Genomic DNA, 12,808 nt, shown 5'->3' on the forward strand with positions numbered 1-12,808 from the left:
TAAATAAATAATCAAGAATTAATTTTATTGTATTGTAATAATTTTACATGTGACTATATGAGAATGTATAATAAAGAGTTTAATATTTCTTTTACTAAAATATTGTGTAGGTAACTAAATTGCATGATGAAATTATTCCAGTATATTATTCCAAGTTAAATATTCTTTTATTTAAGAATGTTTTTTAAGAATGATTCAGAACTGTTCTTTTTTCCTGTATCTGGACGTAAAAGTACAGAAACGTAAAGTTACAAGTAAAGGTCGATCAACTAGTTCTCCGATGTAGCCGGTTCAGTCGATGCAGTTTTTTGTACAAGTATTTGCGGTCCTTTCAGTAGTATCGTGTGAATAGCTGGATTTCGTAGAATTGTATTACTTTCCGCTTTACTCTTCAGAAGTAACCATTGTTGGTAATTATTGTAATAATATTATTTTTTCTTCTAACATTATAATTTTTATTAAAGTTACGCAAGAATCTTTCGAACACCTGTGACATTTTATTTCAGTTTAGCTTTTTAATTATCTTTTATTTTTAGATTCTTTGATTGAACAAAAATGACCATTTTCTAGTCTACTACCATTATACTTTTATAGTATTTATGCCGGAAATTTCCGTTAATTTTATTTAAAAAAATCTTGCAACACTAAAATATAATCGCAAATAATATGCAATGGAAAATTGGAATTCAAGAATCCCGCTTAATAGAGACGAAGAAATTAGCGGAGCAAAGAGAAAAAGACCTTAATGGAACATGAATAACATTATACGGACTATTTAATACTCATCTTCGTAAAAAATATCATTTTTCATCTCAAGTACGTATCACATAAATATTATCTTTACAGGATTATCTTCAAGCAATCTTATATTACACTAAAACGCGTTTATTAGCATTAAAAAAGATATTAACGTTGTCCGTATATAGTACCCAATTCTACTTTCTGGTTGATACATTATAAACATATGGCTCGTTAAAGAAATCGAACTTTCTTTCACCGCAACTACGCTAGTCCTACATGCGTGGGCGTAAAGGCCCGGTTTTACGTGATTTCGTAACAGCGACAGACCGATTTCCAGTATCAAAAAGCATTTCATGAAGATCCCGCAGACCTTCGGAGTCTCGTTCCCTCCTTATCCTCTCTCCATCTTCCAGAACGCCTTGTATAAACAGACGAAGCATGGTCGCACGTGAACATCGCTTGTGAAATTGCTAGTGGTTATGCTAAACAGCTAAGAATGACAAACAAACTACTTTAAAGATGTACAATAAATCCAATACTATAGAACATTGAATAAAGAAGATCTAGATTTGGTAAGCCGGATTATCATATTCATAAATCTAATCATTAATATTATATTTTTTCGTCAAAATACAGTCCTCATTCCTAAGATTACGCCTTGGATGATATCTATTTTCAGATTTTTCTTTCTGTATTCCTACTTCTTCTTGAGTCTGTATCCTATTAAATCAACTCAGAGAATAAATCATAAATTGTAAAATCATAGAAGATTTCGCTTGCCGCGTGTTCTTCGAGTATGCGCGCTGGATTCGAAAATGCCGCGACACGCTGTCTTCGATTTTGCTCTGTGAGTGATCTCGGTACCAGACCCCTAGTCCGAGTACCCTGGGCAGTGGACGAGAAAGACAAGGTTGACGGGCAACGTCAAAGAAGCGGGCAACCTGTAACAGTGACGATTCGACGATACCTGTCCTGGACTATGAGAACGAGGCGGATAGGTACGGGAGCAATAGCGGCAGCGGTGCAAGTGGGCGTAAGGGCCGGGAGAGAGAACGTCGTCCCGTGTTCCATACATGGCTATGCTATGTGGAAACCGAGAGACACAGAGAAACGGACGCACCGGCGGAGTCCCCACCGTGTGGACACGGCGGAGGCGACGTTTTCTCGGCACGAGTGCCCACCGCATGTTTCGTGCACAGTGTGTGCTAGCACGACGTCGTTGTATGGTCGTTCTTCTTTTTCGTTTACGACAATACGATTGATCGTTTAATTCGAGATCTCTCCGTAAGAGACGATACGGCGTAAGTAATTCGTTGGTATAATTGCAAAAGGGCTAAACGCGAAACTTCGAATCAGCCCGCATCAGAAGATGCACTCGCGAACACGTCACTGGCGTGGGTGTTGCCGTTCCTTTCGTCTATTTTGAATAAAAAAGTGGCAGACAGCGTGGTCCAGAGCAGAGACAGTTTCGAAGTTGAAGCGGGTCCGCGCCTATGCCCGAGTGACAGCTCTCTCAGTTTGGCGAGCGTGCGATTGGTCCGCCTGTGCTTACTCTCGGCGTTACGTGTGTTGCCTGCGTGCAACAGGCAACGTGGGTTGGATGCGTGAGTGCGCCTGCGTGAGTGCTACGACGTACCAGCCGCGTGTGCGTGTGCCGCGCGCGAAGAGAAGCCGCAGGGGCCGCAAAACCCGGATCAAAGGGACACATATTGCCATAGGTACGTGTACATATGTAGAAACCTCTGACAATGAATTTCGGAGGTGCTTCTAATTCCTAGCATCCCTGTCCTGCGGCAAGCAATTACGTCTTTTTTACGCTTTTATTAATCCTTAGTGTATTATCTCTAGGATTTTCATTTATCCATTGATGAATTAAATTAAATTATGAATTAGTACAAATGAATTGATGTTGGAGATTAAGAAAAAAAGCGTCTCAATAATTAATGTGTATCTCTAATTAAAGCTTTAATTAGTCTTTTAATTTTATTTAATACTCTACACCTGTGGAGAGTATTCCAGTAAAGTTGATTGAATATACATAATACATCCAGCGACTATTAAATTCATTCAATTCATGGTACGTTAATTTTATTTTTGACTCGACCAAGCTGTATCCTGAAAGTTCTATAAAACTTGTGTGAAGGTTCAATTTTAAATTAGGATATCCTTAGTGATATATGTATATGTATATCCTTTAAAAGTTCATGAACGGAAGCTATAATATAAGCGAATTTATAAAGTCTTTTACGATATTCGTCGCTATATCTGTCTCCTGTTTTTCGATGATCGTTTTTAGCATCCCACGAAGACGAAAACCAGTTTCACGTCCGGACACGAACGTTGGCGAATCGTGATACGAAAGAAAGAAGGAATCGCTCAATCGATGATCATGCTTCTTCGACGTTTCTCCCGGAAAGGTCACTGTCTTGGAACATTATATGTACAGGGATACTTACATCCAGTATGTCCATCTCGGATCATTCTCCTTCTAATTTATCTTAAACTTTAACTTTTCTCGATTGTGCAACAGCTACCAACCAATGCAGTATTTTCATCGTAAAAAAAGGATACTTGTTAAAAGTGCTACAACAGCCTTGTCTCTTAATGCGCCTACATCCCACGTTTTACCTGGCAAGTTTCTATCATTTCCATTCCTTTCCTCTCTGAGTGAAGGGTTCTTTGCAGAATAGTAAATTATTATCATGATCTTTTCTGTTTAATATCATATTTTATGCTCGTTCTCTTTTAACAGTTGTTTCATCTACGAGCTTTCTGTAATTTTTTAATACGCTCGCGTGCTGCTTTCTCCGTAGCCAACAACCTGGCCCTCTTCTTACCAAGCGGCGTATGATTTTCAAATTTCGTTAATTCAGACAACGTTTTCGCTTGAGGAGGCTCATACTTCAACACTTCCTCCATAATCTCCGACACGGTTAATGGTTTGATCTTCAACGTGATCCTTCGATGAAGATTTAGGACATTTTTCACCGCGTCTCTTATAAATTCCAACGGAATGCCCACGGACATCTTAGCCATTGAGGAGACATCGATGTTGCGATCAACTCCGTGATACTTCATCAACAGATCTTTATAAAACATATACAACGTGTTGTAGTCCGTGAGAGGAATCGTTATGAACTTGTCGTGGATCTTGATGAAGGGTCTTGTTGCTTTATATGGCTCTGAGGAGGTCGTGAGAAATAGGATCTGAAAAATATATTGCGTTCCGATGTATCGAACGGCCGGCAAAAATTCATTCAGTAGTCTTTCGAAAGCAATTAGTAAACTGCGGATTCTTATGCAAATGCATATCTCTATAACACAATTAAAAGAATAGGACAAAAAATTGTCTCATTTGTTAGATATTTCAATCTAGTATTGAACTTTGGATATTTAACATATTTTTATATATTTGTGTATTCTATGCATTTGCGCATTTTGGAATGTTCTATAAATGTATAAAAATCCACAGTTTAGTAATCAGACTTGTGCTACGTGAAACAATAATCCCACGCAATTTTGTCTTTTTTCTTTCGTTCTAATTGCCAACATAATTATAGTGTATATCAGTTTTGTGTGGTGGAATATTCTACGCCAATGAGTAACAGTATCTATCCGGAACCACCGACACTCTAAATCCTACGTTAACTCGGTACCACCTACGTTCCGGTCGTTCGGTAGGAGGTGTTTCATTGATGACCAGGTTCGAACGATCGAGACGTTTGGGAAAGAGAAAGAGGGGAACCACCTGGCCGGCATATTGAGGTGGTTCATTCATATCGGAGAAAGAGTCGAAACAGGAATATCAAGAATTTCATAAAGTGGGCGCTACCAGATCACCAACTTTAACATTCCTTGCCAGTTTAGGTGAGGCACTGTGTGTAAGCTCGTTTGATTGCGAAACCAAAGTATTCTCTTTTTTTTCTTTCTTTTTTCTCCCAGGTAACGACGGGTAAAATACGGGAAATGTATTATGACATTTGAAAAACACCTACACTTTATCGAGATAATTTTCTATTAAATTGCTTACCTGATCGCCACGCTTGATACTTTTCACCAATTTAGGGTAGTATATAGCAAATCGTTTTGGGTTCAGATATTTGTCTTCCTGAGGTACTTGTTTCAACCAAGGTCTTTCACCGTTCTCGATGAAAATCACAGAAGGGGCGTACGCTCGAGCTATACTCGAGATCATATTGATTAATTTGCGTTCGTTCTTTCGTCCCGTGTACTTGTCTACCAATACCGTGGGCGACATATCGAATAGCAATGCTCCAACCTTTATTTTAAATTCATTAGCTTATTAATTCTAAAATGTGGATTTACTAACATCGATCTTGAAACGTTTTAGACTATTGAGCTAAAAATGATGGAAACCTCGGAACAGATTGCGTTCACCAGAAAGTTCTTCCCATGTTGAGCGAGACCATAGATACAAACAGCTCGGATTAAAGGCGCGACTTGATGAATCTCTTTCGAACTGAGGGGAAGCACGCAATATTCCATGACTACTTGTCTAATTTCACCCATTCGATGTTTATAATCTTGTAGTTCACGAGCTGCTTCATAATTTTGATAGGAAAGATCACCTATCCAATCCTTGAGGGATGTTCTGGTATAATCTCTAATGATGTTAGCTCTGACCAACTCTTTGAAATTATCTTCCACTGTTTCATCATTCACTGGGGTTTTTTGTTTTTTGTTTTTTCTAGCTCTTCTTTCTATTTATTGATTACAATGAGAATTCGATGGTGTAGAAGAAGAATTAATTTTAAGTATGTTGGTTTTTAGCGGCAAAATTGGATGTCTTTTCCAAGTTGTTGCTTATCCTCAGTTCAGGATTACTAAAACTATAGAGTCTACATGCCTACTGTCAAGACTATAAAAGGGTTAGTTTAATGCGTGATAATGTCTATGTTAATGAGTAGTTCTACCTTGATTAGTACCCTAGTTTATTTCCCAATATTAATTTCTTATTTGATATTATATTAAATTTAATTGAAGTAACTTACTTTTGTCGGTAGGTATATCAAGTTTCCGTTTATCAGCCGCATAGTCTTTTTTCAGTGCTGCATTTAATTTTTGCAACTCCAGTCTCATCAACTCATCGACTATTTTCCTCATTTCCAATTGAAGTTCGTAACAAAGTTCGTCCTTGATCAAATCGTGGTATATCTTCTCTCGATGATCATCCGAACGATATCGAAAACTCCAGTTATTAATAAAGTATTGATTGGCTTCGTGAAGAAGAGAGAATGTCTTCGTTTGTGGTATCAAGGGCTGGTATTTCTTAGGTTTAGCCTTCGTAGCCGGTGTTTCTTTCGCTCCTTTGGACATTTTCTCCACCAAATATTCCTGAGGTGTTAAAGTTTGTCCGGTTGCGATTAGCACGCTGCCACCTAAATTTGCAGCTGGGTACACGTAGAAATGTCCTAGTTCATCGTACCATAATATGAACCATTCTCGAATCTCGTCAGTTATATCCTCCACCAAACCAGGACCTCTGATTTTCCATAACTTGTAATATTGAAGCAAATATCAAAATTGAAAGTATCGAAGATTGTTATTAGGGAATTTTGAGTATTAGTGTTACAATCTCTTTATCATTAATCCCCGGACGAAAGCTGGATCAGTTCTAACTCATGTAAATATTTTTTATTATTAGTTTCTAAGTTACGTATTTTTATGGCATAGTGTTATTCTATCAAACATGGTTGATTTCATTTTTTAATTCTGATGTGTTCTTTGTGTCATTCTTTATTGTTAGGAAATGTCCTAAGTTTAAAGAAAATATGAAAGAACCGTGATTGATATGTGTAATTTCATACTTTAACTTTTTACAAATGATTTTCTACGACTCTTGAAAGTCTTTCTGTATATCGAACAATATTAAGACATAAAAATTTAAGAACCGCAGTAAGATTAAACAAATTTAACTGTAGTATAAATAAAAAAGCTTTTCAGAAGACCCTTCACTTTATCGCAATAAAATAAAATATTGGTCGCTCGTGATCCAATGATCCAACATTCGCTGGGTGAAGAAGTTAAAATATTAATTTAAAAGAAGATTACTCTTGCTCGCTCCTTCTCTGACTCTTTCGTGATTCTATCAGCAAACACCGGCATTAACGTCAATTTCTTCTGAAAATTTTTTTTATCTTTCTCAAAAACTTCTTGTGACTTCCAGCTAGGTATCGTCATACCTAACAATTCTTCCGTACGCGCGATCCGATTTCTCATCCTCTTTCTCGCTGCGTATATTCTCCAGGCTCGCTGTATAGTTTTCGCAGCATTCTCGTACGTACTTTTGTGCAATTTTTTCGACACGATCATTCCCGCCTGTACTTTCTTACCATAATCGTACATTCGTTGCGCTACGATATTATAACACTTTTATTAAAATTATTAACCGTAAACAATAATTTATTCATAGAATCTTCACCGTCTATTCCAGCACAACGAGCCATTCTTGCTCTTTCGTGAGATTGAATGAGCAATATCGCTGCCAGCATGGTTCGTTCAGCAGCTTCTCGAGCTTCTTGAGCTTTTCGAGCTGCTATTCTTTCTGGTGATTCTTGGATAGGCGACGGTGTTGAGGTTTTTTCTTTAACTCTTCTCCTCCGCAATTTTGGCGCGTCTTCCTGATATTCGATCGTCTCCACTACATACTCCTCAGGAAGTACTTCGCTCTCAAGTTCTTCGGGTGCTATTTGAAATAAAGTAATGTAAAAGTTGCGTGCTTTTTCTAGCCTATGAAATTGGTGGTTAAAAAGAAATTTTAATGTGAAATAGTTGAAGAAGAAAATGATGTGATTCAAGATATAAACCTTTTGAAAGTAGATGATGTTATGTTAGTTCAACTTCTTTATTAATCTGCATAATTAATGTTAGTAATACTTTTTAAATGTTCAAGGGTTGATAAAGACATATATTTCTGACATATACAGGGTGGTTGGTAACTGATGGTACAAGCGGAAAAGGGGTGATTCTACGCGAAAAAATTCAAAGTCGATTTTCTCGAAAACAAAGCCTCAAACGAAAGATTTTTATTCTATATTTTCGACTTCTTTTTTCGCGTAGAATCACCCCCTTTCCGCTTGTACTACCAGTTACCAACCACCCTGTGTATCTTAAATCACTCGTATAAAAAACGGGAAATGTGGCGGGAAAAGTTCTTTAAGTGCCTCATAAATGAATAAAAATCCACAGTATACTTATTTCATTAAAAGTATCGTAATAAGATCGAGTAATTTTATAACTTTTGTAAGCGTCTTCCATCAGTTTCTGAATACGTTCTCTACGTTGTTCCACGATGTCTTTACCCGACGCTGACACAAGAATTTCCACATCGTCCGGCGTATACTTAAATTGGTTCATAAAGTCATCAGGCCATCTGAACGGTTAGTGTTAATATATACATATACATATCTTCTGTTACATATAAACGATATAAAATGAAATTACTAAACTGATAATCGTTGTAGTCCAAGTTAACGATCTCTCGCTTGTATTCTAGCATTCGGCCGACCGTACAATCCAGAACCCGTTTTATCAGGTCTCGTTTCTGTGTCTGAACCATTTGATCATGACAAACTATCAGTCTCTTGACCAAATTGCGATATCTGGAAACGTACTCCATCAACCTCTGCGATTTGCAAATAGTAAAATTACATCTGACAATTAGACCAATACCTGAGATACATTGGAAGCAGTAGATTCAATACACGTTGTCTATTTTTTGTATTTGTTTGCTGTTGCAGTCTTCGATCCAACTCTATCAACTTGTCTAAGTCGTTTCGTGCGACGAGCCATAATTCAGTGTAATAAGCATGGGACATTGATTTCAGATAGTTTTACTAATAATTTTGTTACAAGAATGTATTATTAGATTATTGGTTATTCATGTTGGAAGTTAGACTGTAAATTTTGAGGCGATCGAAAGATAAAGAGTTGGGTTAATTGAAACGGATGATTGTACTGGAATGACAAGACGGAAAGTTATAGGACGAAATTCAGTCGACACTCGTTGCGCCATTATTCGGTCTCATTTCTTTCCTATATAATATCATGTAAATATATTAAGTGCATTTGCCGTGGTCAGAGGGATGTTGTTCTACGGTTACATGAATTTTTAGAAATAATTATATTTCAGAATGCTGTGGACGTCTCGATGTTCCCTAATCTTATTGTTAACAACGATAGCGTCTTGCATGGACGCAACGATAGATGGTTTCTTGGAAGATGAAACAACCACCAACGCGATCTCTACGACCACCTCGGCACCAGTGGTCACAACCATATCTAGTTTAAATAAAGTCGAGAAGGCGATAGTTAATTCGTCAAATGTGGTAAAAAGCCAGGATGAAGAAAATATTCAAGACCCGTCCCACGCATCCTCCTCGCCTTCTTCTGACATGGTTTGGGAGTGTCCAAATATTACAAAAGCGGGCGTTGAGTGTTCTTGCGACTTACCACACACGTTGAGATGCACCGGTGATAGAACAACACTGCAGGTAATTTTTATACGTGCGAAATACTTTATTTTATATACATATATGTGTATAATATGAGTCGATGAGTTATTTATTTAGTAATAATTGCATGTATGTTTAACTAAATCACGCAAAAGTTAAGTATGGAAGTGCAGTTTCTTTTTGTTAAAATTTATAGTTTTATATGTCTCGCAATTATAATATAAAAATCTTCTTTATATCTAAGAACATCCGTTGCGGCGTGAATCAAATCCATCACAGATTTATTATTTTTCTATATTATCGAGGTCAGCTGTTTTTTAACCACCCGCCAAGCAAGCGTGGGTGTATATACTGCCAATGAAATACAAGCCGTGTGTATTGTCCAAGAAACCATTGTGTAGCCTCTCTTCTGTCTCGTACAAGTTCGTTGCTTTGCGTTGAATGTCCCGTTACTACTAGTTACCTCGACGAATATCCTGTCTCACAATACCTTCACGAATTAAATGACTCTTGTTATGCAATACAGAATGACTAATTAAATTTGTCACGAGATTAACTCATTCAACATAATTTGTATCCATATTACGAACCATAGTAGAGTTATATTATACGTTCAATTAAATTAAATATTTAATTATTTAATTGGAATACTTTTTTACGCAGATTATCAGCAAACATTTGAGATTCAGTCGTCCAGGAACGATCTCCTTATTGGATGTAACAGTGACAGGAATCTCTTTGCTACCAGCGCGCTTTCTGGAAGATGTTGCTTTGCACGGACTCGTTGTTTCTACCGGAGAATTGAGACGCGTCCATGAAAACGCTTTTATTGGTCTTGTAACACCTCTTCAAGCCCTTGGTCTTCCGAACAATTTATTAGATTCTGTACCTACTACGGCTTTGTCGCATTTGGTCGGCTTAGAAAGATTGGATCTATCTCAGAATAAACTAAAGATGCTAGAAGCTGAGTCTTTTAAGGTAATTAAAATTCTTTAAAATGATATATATTTTAAATATGTATTTTAAATAATTATAAAAAAAAATGCTAAATGTGAATTCTGAACTGATCAATAGAGTTGATAGAAATATACATAAATATTTCAGGGATTGTCAAACCTGACATATTTAGATCTATGCGACAATTTATTGTCACAATTATCGCCTCAAGCTTTCGCTGCAGTACCTTTGCTACGCTCATTGAGGATGCGTGGTAATCGTTTAAGCGTATCTGCTCTCTCCGCACTCAGAGGGCTTAAAAGTTTGGAGGAACTTGATCTGTCTAACAATCTATTATTGGGTCCAATGGGTCCAAATCTTCTTCCTCAAATGCCACGATTACATTTTCTTACTGTGTCCGAAAACGAACTAATAAATGTACAGCAAGGAGCCCTTGGGGGTTTAAGGAATTTAACTTATCTGAGCTTAAGCCATAATCAGGTAATTCATGTCCGTGAATATTAAATACACTGGAAAGTATATATCTTGAGGGAATGTTTCATTTTTGCATTTTATATAGATTGATGTACTGGAAGATCATTCGTTTAAATATTTGTCGACTCTTACCAGACTGGATCTAGCAAATAATCGAATCGTTGCGGTATCCAGTGCTTCTTTGGCACACTTGGAAAGACTAACAACACTGGATTTGACTCATAATTTTCTGCGATCTCTGACTGCTGACTTAGTCGTACCGCTAAAAAGTCTTCAAGATCTACGTCTCGATGATAATGATATCACAATGGTGGCCAGCGATGTACCAACGTCCAAATTACGACTCACAAAACTTTCTTTGGCCGATAATCCTTTGAATTGTGACTGTACGCTTCTAGAATTCGCCAACTGGTTAAGCAACTCTAGCTTGAACGAGGAAGATAAATCTTCGGCGGTCTGCGCAACTCCACCCGCTTTGGAAAATGGTATACTGACACAAGTCTCTCCCGGTAGTCTCCTCTGTGGAGAGCCGACACCACCAATCATGACCAGACTGCCTTTAGCTGGTGCTCAATTAACATTGAAAGAATTTCACTATGATAAATCAACTGGTATCAATCTCTTATGGCATGTAGAACCATGTGCAGAACAGTATACATGTGATAATTTAATTGTCTATGAAACCATAGGTGACAGTGAAGTTCAAACAGATTCTAGTTCTCTTCATTGCGATTCTCGTATGATGAGAGATCCCTGTTCACTCCCGGTTGCCATACCTGCCTCATTACATTTACAACCAGGCCATAAATATCGCTATTGTGTAGTACTTCTAGTACCAAATAGTTATGATGATGTTTCTTTAGGTTTGGGTTGCAGTGATGTGATTACATTAGAAGAATCTAAACGAGAGTTACAGCAAGATCAAGAAACTACAGTATCAGAGTTTCCTTCATCATTAGATACTAGAATAACTGCAGTACATGTAAACGTATCTGACCAAGGCTTCTTGCACGTCGATGTTAGTTTATCAATCTCAAAAAAGTCGAATCTGCCTGAATGCGAACTCTCCGTTATCGTTTTTGACGCTGAATCTGCGGTGCATAAACAAAAACTGAATTGCAGTTTAACGTTTGTAACATTAGGGGTATTGTTGCCTGGTCACTATAAAGTTTGTGCAAGTCTTGATGATGTCAATGAAGAAGATGTTATTGCAAACTTTGTAGATAACCGAGATAGATTACGCTGCGTCGAAGTGCAAGGGTTCAAACAAAATACAGAGCTAATTGTTCTAGCGATAATCGGAGCTAGTTGCGTTCTTTTAATCACAATTGCAGTAATTGGTAGAAGCGTTCTGAGAAGGGTAAGACATCCTAGGATACAGACACAATGTTTCCTGCCAGCACAGGAATTTGAAATAACTCATAAAGCACATTACATTAAATTACTAGCTACAACAAAAGTTTAATTCATTTCCATCGAGTATACAATTCCGTTTCTCATTTTGTAAATAATTACAGCTTATTTGTTGTTGACTATTTAAAAATGTTGAAATCGAATTTTTTTGGTTGAAATGAAGAATATTGTATTTGATCTTATTGTATAAGATTGTTTCTATGAGCTACTAGTCATAAAATCGATAATTTTAAAGAGATTAATAAATAATAAATTGTAAGAATTTTAAGGATAAATAAAAATACAATTAAATAGATCAGAAAAATGGTATGAACGGATGATTATAGTATAGTCTAAGAGTATTTAAAACACCCAGTTTCTACACTGCCATAATAATTTATACTAGCTAATAATATATGATCAAAAAGAAATTGTATAAAATTAACATCTTAAATAAGGAAATATGATATATAATAACACAGTTAGTTTCTTACAGTTTTCCAATGTTTTTATCACTCGATGCTTGCATACATATATGAAAATGTAAATATCTTTTGTAAGTTTCAAGGAATAAATTTATAACATTTTTGTATTGTACAGCATTGTTACTGAATGCTTTTCGTTGTAATATATTATTAATTTTAAAATATATTACATTCTGTAAATAGTTTCGTAAAATTAGAATGTGCAAAAATGATGTGTAACTTCATTGTAAAATATTACATAACTATTATTATCAATTCCGTAAAAAGTTGAGTGAATTTTGTATA

General features: G+C 36.6%; 2 protein-coding genes across 3 annotated transcripts; one reads left to right on the forward strand and one right to left on the reverse strand.

Moving 5' to 3' along the window:
- The first annotated feature begins 5 nt into the window (after positions 1-5).
- Positions 6-12,570, forward strand: Lrt (Leucine-rich tendon-specific protein). 2 transcript variants are annotated; one of them, XM_069127723.1, is made up of 6 exons: positions 6-410; positions 537-2,459; positions 8,894-9,254; positions 9,879-10,193; positions 10,320-10,652; positions 10,732-12,570. In XM_069127723.1, the coding sequence occupies exons 3-6, from the start codon at positions 8,895-8,897 to the stop codon at positions 12,109-12,111; spliced, it is 2,388 nt and encodes a 795-aa protein (XP_068983824.1). In that variant the 5' UTR covers positions 6-410; positions 537-2,459; position 8,894; the 3' UTR covers positions 12,112-12,570. The 2 variants fall into 2 exon arrangements, with proteins under 2 accessions (XP_068983824.1, XP_068983826.1); XM_069127725.1 differs by lacking the exons at positions 6-410; positions 537-2,459 and having other exon boundaries at positions 8,521-9,254.
- LOC138187117 (IQ and AAA domain-containing protein 1-like) lies at positions 3,262-8,579 on the reverse strand. The gene is made up of 9 exons (XM_069127598.1): positions 8,434-8,579; positions 8,211-8,363; positions 7,956-8,134; positions 7,184-7,447; positions 6,814-7,115; positions 5,750-6,258; positions 5,119-5,458; positions 4,772-5,020; positions 3,262-3,948 (listed from the first exon to the last, which is right to left on the reverse strand). The coding sequence occupies exons 1-9, from the start codon at positions 8,577-8,579 to the stop codon at positions 3,499-3,501; spliced, it is 2,592 nt and encodes an 863-aa protein (XP_068983699.1). The 3' UTR covers positions 3,262-3,498.
- Positions 12,571-12,808: the final 238 nt, after the last annotated feature.

This window comes from Bombus flavifrons, chromosome 14 (assembly GCF_040668555.2).
Source record: "Bombus flavifrons isolate JBK064 chromosome 14, iyBomFlav1_principal, whole genome shotgun sequence".
In the NCBI taxonomy this organism is placed as follows: Eukaryota; Metazoa; Arthropoda; class Insecta; order Hymenoptera; family Apidae; genus Bombus; species Bombus flavifrons.

Excerpts from the sequence above, each read along its gene's own strand:
- Lrt (XM_069127723.1), top strand. The coding sequence starts at position 8,895 with ATGCTGTGGACGTCTCGATGTTCCCTAATCTTATTGTTAACAACGATA. Across the intron at positions 9,255-9,878 it reads GTGATAGAACAACACTGCAG|ATTATCAGCAAACATTTGAG; the intron begins GTAATTTTTATA and ends TTTTTTACGCAG. Across the intron at positions 10,653-10,731 it reads TGAGCTTAAGCCATAATCAG|ATTGATGTACTGGAAGATCA; the intron begins GTAATTCATGTC and ends CATTTTATATAG.
- LOC138187117 (XM_069127598.1), bottom strand. The coding sequence starts at position 8,579 with ATGTCCCATGCTTATTACACTGAATTATGGCTCGTCGCACGAAACGAC. Across the intron at positions 8,135-8,210 it reads TTGGACTACAACGATTATCA|ATGGCCTGATGACTTTATGA; the intron begins GTTTAGTAATTT and ends CTAACCGTTCAG. Across the intron at positions 5,021-5,118 it reads TGAACGCAATCTGTTCCGAG|GTTGGAGCATTGCTATTCGA; the intron begins GTTTCCATCATT and ends TTTAAAATAAAG.